The sequence below is a fragment of the Neofelis nebulosa genome, chromosome 15 (assembly GCF_028018385.1).
Source record: "Neofelis nebulosa isolate mNeoNeb1 chromosome 15, mNeoNeb1.pri, whole genome shotgun sequence".
NCBI classification, from domain to species: Eukaryota; Metazoa; Chordata; class Mammalia; order Carnivora; family Felidae; genus Neofelis; species Neofelis nebulosa.
The window spans coordinates 22,369,879-22,386,756 of NC_080796.1; the positions used below are offsets into that span (position 1 = coordinate 22,369,879).

At 42.3% G+C, this 16,878-nt stretch overlaps 1 protein-coding gene and 10 non-coding genes across 13 annotated transcripts in view; 1 reads left to right on the forward strand and 10 right to left on the reverse strand.

Moving 5' to 3' along the window:
* The window catches only part of DARS2 (aspartyl-tRNA synthetase 2, mitochondrial), a 30,725-nt gene extending 24,418 nt beyond the window's left edge, over positions 1-6,307 (forward strand). For 2 of the 3 annotated variants that reach the window (XM_058701702.1, XM_058701704.1), the window contains 4 exons: positions 663-881; positions 1,098-1,208; positions 3,232-3,307; positions 4,980-6,307. In XM_058701702.1, coding sequence (XP_058557685.1) covers positions 663-881; positions 1,098-1,208; positions 3,232-3,307; positions 4,980-5,194 — 621 coding nt within the window. In that variant the 3' untranslated portion in view covers positions 5,195-6,307. Of the gene's footprint in view, positions 1-662; positions 882-1,097; positions 1,209-1,248; positions 1,286-3,231; positions 3,308-4,979 lie in introns of all 3 variants that reach the window. The other variant, XM_058701703.1, reaches the window with a different exon arrangement.
* Positions 6,308-12,887: 6,580 nt separating this feature from the next.
* On the reverse strand, positions 12,888-12,964 carry LOC131496659 (small nucleolar RNA SNORD81). Its single transcript, XR_009254597.1, has one exon. It is a non-coding gene; the product is annotated as a small nucleolar RNA SNORD81 (small nucleolar RNA).
* A 156-nt stretch (positions 12,965-13,120) lies between these two features.
* Positions 13,121-13,198, reverse strand: LOC131496662 (small nucleolar RNA SNORD47). The gene has a single exon (XR_009254600.1). It is a non-coding gene; the product is annotated as a small nucleolar RNA SNORD47 (small nucleolar RNA).
* A 706-nt stretch (positions 13,199-13,904) lies between these two features.
* On the reverse strand, positions 13,905-13,985 carry LOC131496666 (small nucleolar RNA snR60/Z15/Z230/Z193/J17). Its single transcript, XR_009254604.1, has one exon. It is a non-coding gene; the product is annotated as a small nucleolar RNA snR60/Z15/Z230/Z193/J17 (small nucleolar RNA).
* A 160-nt stretch (positions 13,986-14,145) lies between these two features.
* On the reverse strand, positions 14,146-14,230 carry LOC131496660 (small nucleolar RNA SNORD79). The gene has a single exon (XR_009254598.1). It is a non-coding gene; the product is annotated as a small nucleolar RNA SNORD79 (small nucleolar RNA).
* Positions 14,231-14,561: 331 nt separating this feature from the next.
* Positions 14,562-14,626, reverse strand: LOC131496677 (small nucleolar RNA SNORD78). Its single transcript, XR_009254614.1, has one exon. It is a non-coding gene; the product is annotated as a small nucleolar RNA SNORD78 (small nucleolar RNA).
* A 246-nt stretch (positions 14,627-14,872) lies between these two features.
* LOC131496665 (small nucleolar RNA SNORD44) lies at positions 14,873-14,933 on the reverse strand. The gene has a single exon (XR_009254603.1). It is a non-coding gene; the product is annotated as a small nucleolar RNA SNORD44 (small nucleolar RNA).
* A 309-nt stretch (positions 14,934-15,242) lies between these two features.
* LOC131496676 (small nucleolar RNA SNORD77) lies at positions 15,243-15,309 on the reverse strand. Its single transcript, XR_009254613.1, has one exon. It is a non-coding gene; the product is annotated as a small nucleolar RNA SNORD77 (small nucleolar RNA).
* A 219-nt stretch (positions 15,310-15,528) lies between these two features.
* Positions 15,529-15,611, reverse strand: LOC131496658 (small nucleolar RNA SNORD24). The gene has a single exon (XR_009254596.1). It is a non-coding gene; the product is annotated as a small nucleolar RNA SNORD24 (small nucleolar RNA).
* A 160-nt stretch (positions 15,612-15,771) lies between these two features.
* LOC131496678 (small nucleolar RNA SNORD75) lies at positions 15,772-15,833 on the reverse strand. The gene has a single exon (XR_009254615.1). It is a non-coding gene; the product is annotated as a small nucleolar RNA SNORD75 (small nucleolar RNA).
* Positions 15,834-16,457: 624 nt separating this feature from the next.
* Positions 16,458-16,537, reverse strand: LOC131496664 (small nucleolar RNA SNORD74). Its single transcript, XR_009254602.1, has one exon. It is a non-coding gene; the product is annotated as a small nucleolar RNA SNORD74 (small nucleolar RNA).
* Positions 16,538-16,878: the final 341 nt, after the last annotated feature.

The window sequence follows — 16,878 nt, forward strand, 5'->3', positions numbered from 1 at the left end:
ATCAGCTGTGTGCCAGGCGCTCATCAGAACCTCACACGACCCTTCAGGAGCGGTAAGGAAGACAATACAATAACTGCCAGTCGTATTGCACCTTCCATGCCTTGTCTCAGTCTTCACGACGGCTTTCGGAGTAGGTACATTTATCTCCATTTTACTATAGAAAAAGCTGTAGGGAAGTTAGTCAGTAGGCAAACTGAGACACACCCGAGTCAGTCAAGCTCGGGTACCTGTGCTCTCAATCACTTTGTTATCAAATCCTACTCACTCGGCTGAGTCTGACATTCTCAACCACATTGCGGTCAGATCATCCTCAGATCTGTGTCCCCTGAGAGGCTCAGAGTGTGTCATCTATTTTTTTTTAATTTTGTTTTTAATGTTTATTTATTTTTGAGGGCGGGGGAGGGACAGAGAGAGAAGGAGACACAGAATCGGAAGCAGGCTCCAGGCTCCGAGCTGTCAGCACAGGGCCTGATGCGGGGCTCCAACTCATAGACCATGAGATCATGACTTGAGCCGAAGTTGGACCCAGGTGCCCCAGAGTGTCATCTGTTAATTTCCTGATCCCTTCCCAGAGGATAGCCTGACTATAGAGTCCAGGTTGTGTCATCTGCTGTCTGCTCTGTCGCCGCAGTTAACTCAGTGGTTGTGTTTTCTGTTCCCAGTGCTCTGTTTTGGGAAAACTACGACTGGAATGTGCTGAGCTTCTAGAAGCAAGAGGATTGGTCCTCCGTGACCCAGCTCTGTTCTCTTTCCTTTGGGTTGTGGATTTCCCACTCTTCCTCCCCAAGGAGGAAAATCCTGGCGAGCTGGAGTCGGCCCACCACCCATTTACTGCTCCCCACCCCAGCGACATCCACCTCTTACACACTGAACCCAAACAGGTACCGTATCAGTACTTCCGGTTTAAAAGGAAATGTGGAAACAAGGGCAAAGAAGTTCAGATTTCACAGTCTGACCCACTTCTGGAAACCTCGGAAAAAATTGTCGGGTTCGAGCCCACAGTTAATACATTGTCTCTGAATTGCTGTAGCATCTTCAACGTGTAGAACAGAAAATGAGAAATTTTCTCTAACATAAAGACTCTGTGAATCTTCTAGGTCCGTAGCCAACACTATGACTTGGTTTTAAATGGCAATGAGATAGGAGGTGGTTCTATCCGAATACATGACGCAGAGCTCCAGCGTTACATTCTGGCAACACTGCTAAAGGTGACATCATCTCTTAACCTGCTTTTTTTGTTTTAACCAGAATATTTGCTGTTTTAGCTGGTGTTGGTGGTATAGTGGTGAGTATAGCTGCCTTCAAGAATGTTTGTGTTGTTTTTTTTAATTTTATGAATGAAGGATTCAGTAGATACAGAATAGTGTTGGCTTGTCTCTCTACTTTTACTAAAGACTTTGAAAAGTAAATGATAATAAAAGCTGTTTATTAGTGCTTACTATATGTGCGAGGCAGTAGGTACTTTATCTGCATTGATACATTTAATCCTCACAATTACTTTTTGAGATAAATACCCTTATTCTGCCCATTTTAAAGATGAGTGACTGGGTGGCTCTATTGGTTAAGTTTCTGACTCTTGATCTTGGCTCAGGTCATGATCTCACGGTTTCATGAGTTCAAGCCCCATAGCACAGAGCCCACTTGGGATTCTGGGATTCTCTCCCTCCTTCTCTCTCTACCCCTCCTCCACATGCACGCATATGCGTGTGTGCTCCCTCTCTCTCACAATAAAAAAAATAAACATTAAAAAAATGTTTTTAGGGGGTATCTGGGTGGCTCAGTTAGTCAAGCAACAGACTCTTGATTTTAGCTCAGGTCATGATCTCACAGTTTGTGAGTTCAAGCCATATATCAGGCTCCACGCTCACAGCATCAGTGCAAAGCCTGCTTTGGATTCTCTCACCCTCCCTTTCTCTGTCCCTCCTCTGCTCACTTGCTCTCTCTCTCTCTCTCACTCCCCCCAAAATAAATAAATAAACTTTGAAAAAAAAAATGTTTTTAAGATAGCCCGGGTGGCTCACTCAGTTGAGTATCTGACTTTGGCTCAGGTCATGATCTCACAGTTCATGGGTTCAAGCCCTGTGTTGGGCTCTGTGCTGACAGCTCAGAGCTTGGAGCCTGCTTCGGATTCTGTGTCTCCCTCTCTCTCTGCCCCTCCCCCCACTCATGCTTGCTCACTCTCGCTCTCTCTCACTCAAAAATAAACATTTTTTTTAAAATAAAAAATAAAAAGAGTCTATACAGATGTGGGCCTAAGAATCTGCAGTTTCTTGACGATTCCATAGAAGGCCAGGATAGATTTCAGAATGGAAAGTGTCCAAGAGAGTCTGGTCCTGAAAGGTCATTTTGTGGGATTAACTAACAGGGGTGGGGTAGGATGAAAGCACTTTATTTTTTGAGAGCAGGATTGGAGAACTTAAATCCCCAGACTCCCCATTAGCTTTAAGGTCATGGTGAGGTCCCTTAACTTTTCTCCTCCCAACTCAAGGCATCCAGCCATCAGTTTCCCAGCTGATTTTCTTCCTTTCATTGTTAAGCTTCTTAAATGAGTCCATGGAGAATTCACCGCTTCTGCTACTTCCCTCCCACCAGTGGTTCTCAGCCCTGCTGCACATGAGAACAGAATCAATGGCAAAGTGTTAAGAATAAAAAATCAGCCCACTAGTCCACACCAGACCAATTAAATAAAAAGCTCTAAGTGTGAGACTTTGGCATCTGTTCCTTAAAAGGTCCCCACCTGTTTCTGATGTGTAGCCTGGTGAGAGAACCATTGTCAGATACACTTTCAACATATCTACACACATTGACCCACATGAATTAACTTGCAGAGCCACCAAACCCAGTGGCCTGTTCTTGGCCACCAAGCTGTCCTACCTCCCAGGTGTGTTTGACAACATTCCCCTCTTACTAATGTTCTCCTCCCTTGGCCCTGTGATAGGACAGTTTCTTGCTCTCACCCTACCTTTCTGGGCTCACATCTCCATGTCCTGAGTTGGTGTTACTCTGTTTACGTTATCAGTATAATCTGTGGCTGCGGGCCTGGCACGGAGTGCCAGGCATGTCTCTACATGTTTTAATATCTGTGACTTGTCATAGTCTCTTGCTAAACTGTCAACCTCTTAAGGTATTTTTTTAACTCAGCTTTATTTTCCCTTTAGCACCTAAGCTTACTGTGCGGCACTCGATGGACCCTCAGTGTGTATTCACATTGAATTATGTTTTGAATTTCAGGAAGATGTGAAATTGCTCTCCCACCTACTCCAGGCTTTAGATTTTGGGGCGCCCCCTCATGGAGGAATTGCCTTAGGTAAACAATCTATCCTTTTACAAGCTAAATTTCATTCCATAACCCTATGTCTCAAATTTGGGCTTAGTTTACAGGCAGGGGCGGAGGAGGAGAGGGGGTAAAAAGGATAGGGTGCAAGCCCAAGAATATTATAAGAATTTAAATCTGTATTTTCATTTCATTCATATATACTTAAAGTGTATTTTACCAGTTAAAGATAAAACTTGACTGATAATTTGCATTTGAAAGATTTTTTTTAATCGAATAGAACTTCAGTCTTAAGTCAATATTTCTCAAATGCCTGGGGTCTCACAGGCACATTCATAGGAATCTGGAAAGCACTGCTCATTCTATTCAGCTTGTGTGAAAGTAGGAATATGCCAGTGCTCTCTGCCATGGTTACTTTGTTTTATCAAGCAAGAAAGAGTGTGAGAAATTCTCAGAAGCTCACCTAGATTGTAGGCCCTCAACAGCAAGGACTTCCATCTGTGTTCTTGCAGTGCCCTGCACAGCATCTGATTTTTGTCAACCTTTAGAAAACTGTTGCTAAGGACTAATTGCTGTGACTTAATTTGAGCATGTCAATATTCATCCTGAGCACTTTTCTAGAATGAGAAAAGAACCTCTCAAACAAAAGTTCCCTAAAAAGGCAGGGAACTATGCTTGGCCACAACTTGTTAAAGGTTCTTATTTAGGGGCGCTTGGGTGGCTCAGTCGGTTGAATGTCCAACTTCAGCTCAGGTCATGATCTCACGGTTCATGAGTTCAAGCCCCACATCAGGGTCTCTGCCTTCAGCCTGTCAGTGCAGAGCCCACATCAGATCCTCTGCTCCCCCCAACTTCCCTCCCCTGCTTGTTCTCTCTCCAAAATTAAATTAAATTAAATTAAATTAAATTTTTTTTTTTTTATTCTTATTTAAAAGTTCTCTATAACAGGGACACCTGGGTGGCTCAGTCAGTTAAGCCTCTGACTTCGGCTCAGGTCATAAGCTCATGGTTCATGAGTTTAAGCCCCGCATTGGGCTCTGTGCTGACAGCTCAGAGCCCGGAGCCTACTTTGGATTCTGAGTCTCCCTCTCCTTCTGTGCCCCTCCCCTTCTCATGCTCTCTCAAAAATAAATAAACATTAAAAAAATTTTTAAAAATAGTTCTCTACAACCTTTGTAGGAAAACTTAGTCATTGGGGCACCTGGGTGGCTCAGTCGGTTAAGCGGCCGACTTTGGCCCAGGTCATGATCTCGTGGTCCGTGAGTTCGAGCCCCGCGTCGGGCTCTGGGCTGACTGCTCAGAGCCTGGAGCCTGTTTCAGATTCTGTGTCTCCCTCTCTCTCTGACCCTCCCCCGTTCATGCTTTGTCTCTCTCTGTCTCAAAAATAAATAAACGTTAAAAAAAATATATTTTTAAAAAAGAAAAACTTAGGGGGCGCCTGGGTGGCGCAGTCGGTTAAGCGTCCGACTTCAGCCAGGTCATGATCTCGCGGTCCGTGAGTTCGAGCCCCGTGTCAGGCTCTGGGCTGATGGCTCGGAGCCTGGAGCCTGTTTCCGATTCTGTGTCTCCCTCTCTCTCTGCCCCTCCCCCGTTCATGCTCTGTCTCTCTCTGTCCCAAAAATAAATAAAAAAAAAAAAAAGAAAAACTTAGTCACTTAACCTTAGGTTACATTCTCATCTATTAACTTTGATATTTTACTTCCAGGTTTGGACAGACTGATATGCCTTGTCACTGGAGCACCAAGCATCAGAGATGTCATAGCCTTCCCCAAATCCTTCCGGGGGCATGACCTCATGAGCAATGCCCCAGATTCTCTCCCTCCTGAGGAACTGAAGCCCTATCATATCCAGGTCTCCTGGCCAACAGACTCAGAAGCAGAAAAGAGCTCACTGAATCAGCCGTATCATCCAGAAAGCTGAGCTTTTCAGCTTTGTCCTCTTTGCTTCCCCAAGGCTGAAATCAGATGTGGAGTTCTGCCACAGGTCTGTAAGTGGGTCTTTAGGTGGAAGGAACCCAGACAACATTCTTTACCACAGTAAAGAAACAGAAGGTATCCAATTTTTACTTGATAACATGCATTATTAGGATTTTTTTTTTTTGTTTGGGACTTCTTTTGTATTTTCTGACTTGGAGAGGTGTAAAGATGGCCCTTTCTTGGAGAATTGAACAGCTTAGTGTTTCTTAATCATGTTTTTCATACCTGGATAGTTAGTTGTCCACTGAAGACAAAGATAATCAGACCATGTGAAACGTGGGGAAATGCTTGCCCCTTTAGTCCCTTGATGGAGGGGTCAGTTCAACCAGCCTTATCAAGAGAATCCTGTAAATTAAGCTAGATAGTGACATGTTGACTCTCAGCATAATATAGTGGGAAGCAGCATGATACAATGCAAAAAAAAAAAATCACTGAAATGGAAATCACAGAATCTTAATGTTTCACCTTGAACAAGTTACAGAAACATCACTTAGCATCCTTTCCTGCTTGTATGAAATGGGAACAGTACTTGCCCTGGCTCCCTCACAAGGCTCTTCTTGCCAGAACCAGAGGAGATGATGTACGTGGAGGTATTGTGAGTGAAAATGCTTTGCAAAACTATGAAGCATTACACAAATGTAAGAAAATGGGACTATTTATCTGTGAACAGATACATCTATGTATTTTATAGTCTAAGATTAAATAAAACTGATTATCTGTAGCATAAAAAAACAGTAATTGTATTAATCAGTATTCTATTTATGTTTCTATTTTTAAATATAATTATTGGGGTAACCAGCTGGCTCAGTCAGAAGAGCATGCAACTCTTGATCTCATGGTTATAGGTTTGAGCCCCATGTTGGATGTAGAGATTACTTAAAAAAAAATCTTTAAAAATAGTAATTATTTTTAATCCCTGAATAACACTTCTCCTTAATCATAAGTAATTGAAAATATTGACCTTAGGCCAACTTCGAATATATAGAAAAGTGAACACAGAGGCTATTGTAATTTTCTTATACATTCTGTGACATAAATAAAAGCTTTTAATTATTTATTTTTTTTTTTTTTTTTTTTTTTTTTTTTAATTTTTTTTTTTTTTTCAACGTTTTTTATTTATTTTTGGGACAGAGAGAGACAGAGCATGAACGGGAGAGGGGCAGAGAGAGAGGGAGACACAGAATCGGAAACAGGCTCCAGGCTCCGAGCCACCAGCCCAGAGCCTGACGCGGGGCTCGAACTCACGGACCGCGAGATCGTGACCTGGCTGAAGTCGGACGCTTAACCGACTGCGCCACCCAGGCGCCCCAGCTTTTAATTATTTAATAAGTATGAAATGAGAACAAGGCCTTGATTAATGAAAATGTTCTTTTCTACTTTATCTTCACTTTGCCTTGACATTCTTTTGATTTATAAGTACCAAGTATTGGGGTGCCTGGGTGACTCAGTCGGTTAAGCATCTGACTTCAGCTCAGATCATGATCTCACGGTTTGTAAGCCCCACATCGAGCTCTGTGCTGACAGCTCAGAGCCTGGAGCCTGCTACGGATTCTGTGTCTCCCTCTCTCTCTGCCCCTCCCTCACTTGGATATTCTCTCTCTCTCTCTCTCTCTCTCTCTCTCTCTCTCAGAAAGAAGTACAACATTAAAAAAAAAAAAAAAAAGTTAAGTACCAAGTATCAGTCTTCTATCCCTGCCTATTTTTCTTAGTGCTCTAAAAACAGTGCAATCCGATGGTTGTTTCTGTTTGGAAAATAAAATCATCTTCACTTCCAGGCCTAATCTGTGATGCCCAGTAGATCAAGAGTGTGAATGTTCTTCACAGCTGCAGAAAGTGATTGATTCACTGTTAGGTGGAGCTTTTCTCTAAAGTTTGTCCTTGAACCCTATCTCCCCATCTGCGAGTGTGCTCTGGAGAGAGAAAATTCTTGTTGGCAGGGCTGTCTTGGTGAGAAAGGGTGTCCAAGTCTGCCTACCCTTTCTCAGTGGAGAGAAGTTCCAGAAATTCCTTTTAAGAGGTGGGAAAGTGCAGTTCACATCCATTTATCCCCTGAGATAAATGTAACAAACTCACTATTGACTGTGTAAAGCCTAATTCTGACCAAAATGTTGTCTCTCTATCCTGGAAATGAGAGTTACAGAAGACACCTGAAATCCAGAGAGTATTTTCTCGGCTGCAAATACCAAGGGCCCCCTGTCCTCAGAAGTCAAACAATCCTGTATTGTTATCTGAGACCTAGTCATTTTGGACATCACTCATCTTTTCTTCAGTCTTGCCTTTCAAGAAGAAAACATAATGCTTATTCTGAAATCCAGGGAAATGTCACTCTTTTAGATCTTTATCATTGAGGTGGGGTAAAATTTTAAATTAAGTCTTTTTTCAAAAAACTAAGGAACGGGGCGCCTGGGTGGCGCAGTCGGTTAAGCGTCCGACTTCAGCCAGGTCACGATCTCGCAGTCCGTGAGTTTGAGCCCCGCGTCAGGCTCTGGGCTGATGGCTCGGAGCCTGGAGCCTGTTTCCGATTCTGTGTCTCCCTCTCTCTCTGCCCCTCCCCCGTTCATGCTCTGTCTCTCTCTGTCCCAAAAATAAATTAAAAACGTTGAAAAAAAAAAATTAAAAAAAAAAAAAAAACTAAGGAACTACTTAATGATAAGATTGAAAACAACACAAGTAGGATTTTAAAATGCACAATCTGATTGTAAACTGGATGCTGTATTTCAAATCCTACCTCCCCACTTTCGTAGGGAATTTAGATTTATCCTGTGGTGCCAATTTTAAAAACAAGATACGCAAGTGCCAGCTACAACATCAATGGTTATTATTGGCTTCAAGAGAGCCTTGTCTTACGAACAATTTCTCCTCATCAGGGAGAGGTTTGGCAGATGATGAGTCTGATGGTATTACTTTATGCTCTTGGGCTTTGGTTGAATAAAATAGTGTCGATACAGCTGCTCTGTCTTGTCCAGTATTCCCTTCTCCGAAGAACCAGAAGTCTGTAACGCTGATCACGTTTCTTGCTACTGTTCTTTTAAGTATAAACCATTCCTCAAAATACTGCCTTAAGGATACTTTTTTCTCATTTTGAGGAAAGCAAGTTACTTTGTAACACAAGAAATAACCAGGTACACAGTAAAAATACCTGATGGCACAGCTGTATAACAACTGCATACATAATTGTTGTCATGCGATAGTGCACGTCTGAGTCACTCTTCTCTAAGACAGTGAACTTAGTTAGAAAGAGCCTGCATGAGGGGTGCCTGGGTGGCTCAGTCGGTTAAGCCTCCAACTTTGGCTCAGGTCATTATCTCACGGTTCGTGAGTTCAAGCCCCGCATCAGGCTCTGTGTTGACAGCTGGGAACCTAGAGCCTGCTTCGGATTCTGTGTCTCCCTCTCTTTCTGCTCCTCCCCCACTCGTGCTCTCTCTCTCAAAAATAAGTAAACATTAAAAAAGAAATATTTTTTTTTAAATAAACATTAAAGAAAATTAAAAACAAAAACACATACTAGTCCTCAGTTTTATGGTCAGATCAAGAAAGTGAATCTGGTGGGGTGGCTGACTGGTACATGAGAAGAGCATGCGACTCTTAATCTCAGGGTCATGAGTTCAACCCCATGTTCGGTGTAGAGATTACTAAAAATAAACTTTTTAAAAAAGTGAATCGGGAGAAACTTTTGTCTCAAAGGTCAGCTCTATCTTCAAAATATATCCAGCATCTGATCCTTTAAAAAGGATCCAGCAAAAGCTTCCTACCCTTGCATCCTTACCCTTCAGCAGTCTCAGTAAGGGTCCCATCACTCCTCTGCTCAAAACCCTCCAGTCGTTTCCCATCTTAGAGAAAAGCCAGAGTCCTTACAGTGGCCTCCAAAGCTCTCCATGACTCGCCACCTGCTACCTACTGACCATCTCCTCCTGAGCTCCCCCTGTACCACCCACACTGGTGTCCTTGCTTTTCCTGGTGTCTTCCAGTCATGAGCCCATGTCCAGGACTTTGCCCCAGCTGTCACCTAACAGTTTTTCTCCAGATAAGTGCACTGTTTAGTTCCTAATACCTCAAGCCTTTGCTTAAATACTTCCTTTTTTGGTGAGTATTTCCCTAACAACCATATTTGAATGAGCTCCTGCTGCCCACCAGCATGCTCTGCCCTCCTTTCCCTGCTTTATTTTTCCTCTGTAGTACTATATTATTAACCACATTCCCTGATATACTGTATTTTGTGTATTGTATTTTGTTTGCCCCAGTAGAATATAAGCTCCATGAGGGCAGGGATTTTATTTTTGTCTGTATTGTTCTTTGTAATACCTATTCCCAGCACTACTTGGCATATAATAGATGTTCAAAAAACCTCTTGTGAGTGAATTAAATGATCGACCAATACAGGCAGGGGAGGGCATGCTGGCAGCTTATGGTAGCTTAACTCTTAGCAAGCATTGACCTTTTAATTTTTTTACATGTTAATTCATTTTCATTAAATTTTTTTTATTAAAAATTCAATGAAGTATAATGACACACAGTGTTACACAACATAGTTATTCAACTTCTTTGTTGTAGTGGGCTCCCCACAGGCGTGGCTACCATCTATCACCATACAGCGCTATTACAACACCATAGACCAGATTCCCTATGCTGTCCCTTCCATCCCTGACTTATTCATTCCATAACTGGAAGTCTGCATCCCCCACTCCCTCTCCACTCTGACAACCATTAGTTTGTTCTCTGTATTTATGGGTCTGTTTCTGCTAGCACTGACCTTTCAATGGCTTGGGATGATTAGGGTCACTAGAACACAAGTCCAGTCTCAGCTTTATCACCTGTGCAGCACACTACACTAACGCTTTCCATAGCTTTACACCAGGAATAAGAGAGAAGAAGGAAGCATAGTTTATCATTTCCAAGCTCAGGAGCATGAGGATCCCTTTAAAATACATAAAGGGGCGCCTGGGTGGCTCAGTCGGTTAGGCGGCCGACTTCGGCTCAGGTCATGATCTCGTGGTCCGTGAGTTCGAGCCCCGCGTCGGGCTCTGTGCTGACAGCTCAGAGCCTGGGGCCTGTTTGAGATTCTGTGTCTCCCTCTCTCTCACCCTCCCCCGTTCATGCTCTGTCTCGGTCTCAAAAATAAACGTTAAAAAAAAAAATACATAAACGTACAGCTTTTTGAAAGATGAGAAAAGTCTATCTACCTAAAAAGCTGCGACATTTGAAGGATAAATAAGCACTAGTTTGGAATCCTGGAACCCAACTTTCTAGCTTGAGAGCATAACTGCACGGGGATCCATTCTTCATGTGCTTGGCAGGATATGCAGTTAGCAAAACATCATGTACTAAATTAGAACTGCTTTCTGGTAGGGTGGAGTCAACTAATGGGTTATTTCCATTACACTCAATAACTTACATGGGCTCTTAGGGATGGGTGTAACTTTCAAGGAACCAAATCAAATATAAGCATAAATGTAGGTATGTTATTCAAACTCAAGTTACCAGTAACAGTACAGTACTCTACACAACCCATCACCTTCCTCAGTGTAGAAGCACTGTGACGGGTTATAGGATTATGGGTTCCAAGCATTGGAGGGCACCTCGTAATTTGAGTAGTACTAACTCCCACTCAGTGCCAGAGGCTAAGGTCACATTAAGGTTTTTGCTGTTACTATTTTGTTTAGAGGGGCAGAGGGAGAATCTTAGGATCCACTCAGTACAGAGCCACACAAAGCTGGATACCACGACCTGAGCAAAAATCAAGAGTCAGAAGCTCAACTGAGCCACCCAGGTAGGTGCCCATCTTTTTAAATCAGCCCAGCCCCACTTTTGGAGATCACGGTGTTTGTGTTCCATTAACCTCGTCTTTCCCAATCTTCTTTCAAGCTAGCTCTCCCCTGACCCTAAGTATATTATGTATTGGGACTTTTCAGACCAGAAGGCAACAAGACTTTTAACATTCCTGCCTGTAGTGGTTTTGGCCCTCCCTTCCAGTCGTCCAAGGTAATTATCCTCAGTGTACTTGTTGTCAATTAAGATATGCTACTATATGTTCTTAGCACTACCACTTACTGCACGGCCTCTGATAACTTGATTCTTTAGGCAGTTTATCTGCAAAATGGAAACTCACTTACTGCCATCATAAGGATTAAGTAAAACACCTTTAACGTATAGTAACATTCAAAACTTGCTATTTTTCTCTTCCCTCACTCAGGCTTATTAAACGAGATTGGGCTTCTAATACAACTAGAAATGTCTTTTTACATTGCGTTAGTCATTTCAGATTCAACCAGCCGTGAACTCATCTACTTGTAGTCACCCAAGTCATAGGCTATGATAGAAGAGGCCAATTTCACTGTGAGGATCTTTTGGCACCCACTAAATTTCTAAAAGACTTACCCAATCCATCTGACTGCCTGGATGACAAGCTTGGAAATACTGCAACAAACAAGATTTAAATCCCTTTCACGGAGTTTACATTCTCCTAGAGGAAACTAAGAATATGTAATGCCAAGAAAGGTCACCACTGGTGATATGAATGAAAAGGGGGAGAGCTGGAGCCAAGTGATGGTTCCTGCTTCAGAGGGTCTCAGAGCCTGTTGGGAGACACTGGGGTGGGCACTGGAACCAAAAGCAATAATGAACCATGGATTATCTAACCTTTCCTGTAGAAGGAATTTAAAAGATTGAAGTGTAGATGTCAATGTGACTATAAGAAAGTGCTTAACAGAATTTCCTCACTCTGAAAGCACCAAAATTCACCTCCACCAGACCCAAACATTTGGAGTGACCACCTTGTCCAGATTGATTTGCAACATCCTCCGTGTTTTAAAGAGAATGTGCAAGCTGGGGAAGGGCCAAGGGAGGTAACCTTAGATATGGGGCACTGAGCTGCCCAGGCACCCCTGCACTATCTTGTTAAAATCCTAAATCCTGTTTAAAGTCCTAAATTGCAACACAAATGTTCCCACACACTTCAAGTACTAAATTAATGTGATTTCATCAGATTTTTAGTTATCTAGGCTCTTATGTTGCCAGAGGCCAAGCAGTTTCAGCAATTTACAGAATACAATAGGCAATCCGTGGTCAATGTGAGATTCTGACTTGCAAAGTCAGCACTCCTATTTCTTAACAGCTGTGACCATAGTATTTGTCCCATTTTTAAGCTTTCTTTTAATATGTGGTGGGAGGCGATAACCAGGTTACTTCCCTTATACCATCTATCAACACTTGCAGAGACCCACCACCATCCTGCTTAATAGGAAGCATTTTGGCGCAGGATTTCACATTCAGCCCCTTAGAAAATTTCTGCACAATACACAGTTCATCCTTCAGATCATGCCACCATTCTGCATTCTAAACATGAAAAGGGCTGTAGTTTATTTTCCTGCACCTTCAAGCCCAAGGTATCCTATAAAATACATCTCAATGTCAACTGTTTTAAGCTAATGTCACAGGATCTTAATTACAATGATATAATTTTCCTTCCTTCATCCCATTAAATTGAAATCAGCACTCTTGATCAGATGGTTTATAAAAATTTATTGATATTGAAAAGCTTGATCTTCTATCCTGTGGGCATCCATCCAGGTGCTGGAAGGACAAAGCAGCAACTTTTAGACACATTTTTATGTTTTAATTCAAATTGTATTCTGAATACAAAGAATATCAGATCTTTTATAATCATCAAGTGATCAGTGAGAGAGTTCAAGTTGGAGTGAGATCATCATGTATTCTGGATTAAGCCAACAGTACTGAGGTTTTTAGTCTCACCTTTCAACTAGCAAGCTGCGCTCCTAACTGGATTGCTGCCCTCACAAATGCCCTAAAAGCAATGATGGCAGGTTAATTATGGTGAAAAAAACAAAAACCACCCCACATGATGTTTGCTAGTAACCTCAGAAACAAAATGGAACGGTTTTATGAGTGATATCATTCGGTTTCATTTGGCAGAATCATTACATCACTGGTTACATGCTAACTTATCACATAGACCACAGACCAACTTACCTCTTAATGTTCAGGTTGACAGTCTGCCTGTTTGTATATGCTGGGGGGGAAAAAAAGCCATTTAAAATTTGTACTGGTTTTCCCCATTTTTAACTTTCTGAAAAGTAACATTTAGGGCAGCAAATCAATTCTACACACGGACAATGGTGGATGTATCACATTGTCCAAGCCCATACAACGTGTAACAGAAAAGAACCTTACTTAATGTAAGCTGTGGACTTGGGCGATAATGGTCTCACTGTATGTTCATAATTGTAGCCAAAGTCTCTCTAGTGCTGAATGTTGAGGAAGGTGTGAAGACCAGATGTATGGGATCCTACGTTCAATTTTGTTGTCAATATTGAAACTGCTTTAAAACATGAAGCTTATTTAAAAAAAAAAATTACAATTTCCTGGAAAAACAACCTGTGCTTCTCAAAATGTGAAATCGTAAAATTGAAACATTTGGGGTGCCTGGTTGGCTCAGTTAATTTCATGAAGTCAGGGAGATGGAGCCCTGCACTGGATTCTGCAGAGTGGATTTTGTCTCCCTCTCTGCTCCTCCCCCACCCCTCAAAATAAACTAAAAAAACCATTTGTATATAAGCCACTAGTTACCCCAACCCTGAACGTTTCCTGTGGTAGAATAAATGGCTCGTTTTCAAGGGTATGGATAGGGTTGCTGCAGCCAGATACGTCAGATAGGAGCGAAAGACAATGTTGCTCATCACTGTCAAGTCTGCTGAACTATGTTCTCATCACTGTATCGGCTTTAAACCACTTCATATAGACACCCAACTTGAAACGACTATACCTTGGCTTAAAACTCCTCATTCCGGGCCTCGTGAGCCACTAACTCTTCACACCTGCAGAAATTTAGTCAAATTTAGTTAACAGGTAGTAACAAGTGGATTTCTCAACTTTTCCAAATACTGTTTCAGCTTGTAAGAAATCTTCACTCTTTTTCAGAGAGATTCCCATCTGTTTTTAATTTCAAAAATCATCACTAACAGTATCTTGCTTGTTAACCAAAAAAGGTTTAGAGAATACATACCTTTATATAAAAAGTTCTTCAAAATCAACACCTGACCAAAAAAAAAAAAAAAAAAAAAAAAAAATTAAATGCACTTCACAATGGCTGAATCTTCCTTGAAACACCAGAACACACTTAACACATTATAGCACATCTCGGCCACACATGAACTTGAGTTCAGCAACCAAAGAACTGTTTTGTCTTACCCCAAGCAAGCCATCCAGGATAGTGGCCAGTAACCTAGAAAAAAACAAGACACTTCGTTAAAATGTTAATTATCACCAAATTCTTCTCAGAGTTATTTGTCACAGGGTTCTTCAGTGTTAAATTTGTCTACATGCTCACTTCAGGTCAGACATTTGGTCAACATCATTTCAAAAACCCCATTCACAGCATGCTCAACATGCACCCACTAAGTAGCCACAGTAAACTAGTTAACTTGGTAGTTAAGCATTCTATTTCATCAGCACTCAGTTAAGTTTTGAGCTTACTAAAATGCTTAATACTTACCAAAATAAATCGCTGCTCCAAACATGACTGAGACTCAAGTCCACCTAAGAAATAAAGACAGTTTCACAAGAGGCAAAAAATGAATTTTCTCCCTACAACGTCAAAAATGCCTGAAATCAGGTAGAGCTAATTAAGACCTTCATGTTCAGTCAGTATTTGCTTATCATCATCCAGGCTGCTTTTTACAAATCATGAGTGTCCTAACTAATGGTAACAGGACAAGGGTCTCGCATGTATTTACTACATTCAGCAACGCATTCAAGCACTTGGTGGTAGGAGTGCTTCCTGTGCATAAGGCAACTCTAAACAGCCATTAGCTGTACTGTGATGTTTGCCCTGTTACCAACATTTAGCTCCATTACAATTCTGCTCACCTCCTCAATTTCCAGCCAACTCCCTTTAGCGCCTACAAAAAAAGGAAGGAAACTAGGTTAATGACATTTTGCTTATGCTATTAACAGCAAACCAATTTTCCTATCAACTTCGATACATCAGACAGATAGCTATCTCTTCATGACCCAATCTGCTGAACTATGCAACCATCATAGTATCTGTTCCAGGTTGTAAGCATTTCATACAGAATACCAGAGTGTAGGCATTCACATGTAAAAAAAGAATTGAAAAGGACTGGGTAAACACGGACTATCTAAAAGGTTCCTTACCTGTTTGCCCATGGGTAGCATGTGCAACTTGAACTTTAGGACCTAGGAAGAAACAGCTTCATGTAAAAGTAGTGTCAATCTCCAAGTTCTCTAAATCACCATTTTGTGTGCCTCAGTTAAGTGTAATGGTGGTAGTAACTCTCGTCATTCTCACAGTCAAGAGTAGCAAATATAATGTCATCATTGTAGCACATTTAGTGGACTTTCAACCTAACTTCCCTTGCTGAGGGAATTTCAGTAACTTACCTTTGCAGCCATTTTCACCCCTTTGGCACAGAACTAGAAAACAAAGAGCATCCAATTAAACATACTGCACAGCCAAAGTAACTATCAAGGTTTTAGGTATGGTTAAGCCTCAGAATAGGATTTTTCAGAAATCCCTTCTGTCCACTACTCTTAAACCATCACAGGCTTAACAAAAGACCCCACCTCCAAGGAGATCGGATTCCTTTCCACTGCATTAACCCGTTTCTTACCTGCCCATCAGAAGCCATCAAAAGCCCCTTTGCATTCGTGCCCAGCACCATTTCTAGGGAAAAGATTAGGATTCTTAAAATAATCATTTTGTTCTGGGGCCCCAGGGTGGCGCAGTCCTTGAGCGTCCAACTCTTGATTTCTGCTCAGGTCATATCTCACCGTTTACGCTTAGAGCCCTGCGTTGGGCTCTGCGCTGACAGTGCTAAGTCTGGTTGGCATTTTCTCTCCCTCTCCGCCCCCCACGCTTGCTCGCTCTTCCCAAACTTTAAAATTAATCACTTGTTCTACAGTCTAAGCATATTTCTTTTCTATCACCTATACCACAGATCGTTTACACCACCCATAATTTCACGACTACAGAGAGCGCACTTAATAGTTTACACAAAAGGAGCAGTGCAGAAAGTTAAAGCTGGAAACCACTTAAGTAAATAATGGTGCACTGCGGAATGCAGCCATTCAGAGAAGCACGTGGACTACCCCAACTGCCGGCTTTCCTGAGCAAAAGGCCGAAAGGAGGCCCTGGCCGAGATTAACAAAGGCCCACTCGGGTGACTCGGCACGCGCCGCCATCAGAGCCGTTGGCGTTCATCAACAGTCTCAGATGTCCCTACCAACGGAGGCTTCATCACAGGCAGGGAACGCGAGCCCACGGGTTTTTCCGCAATTCTGCCCGAGCGGTAGGATTTAGGCCGCGCCCGCACCCAAAACGTAATCTTCTATCATCTTCATCTTGGGAACCCTCCAAAGGCCCGCGACCGGCCTACAAATACCAGTTAGTTTAAGATGACTTTAACTACCAAGAGCTGAAGGCCTCGAGCCAACAAGCCATTATGCAAAATGACCATATACGTACCAAACGCCAATTCCTAGCCTCGAAAGACCGAGATGGGGGCCAGGCACCAGTATATAAGGACGCCTTTTCATGACGTCATGACGCACCCTCCCACCCCCACCCCCCACCCCCTCCACGCCCCGCCGCCA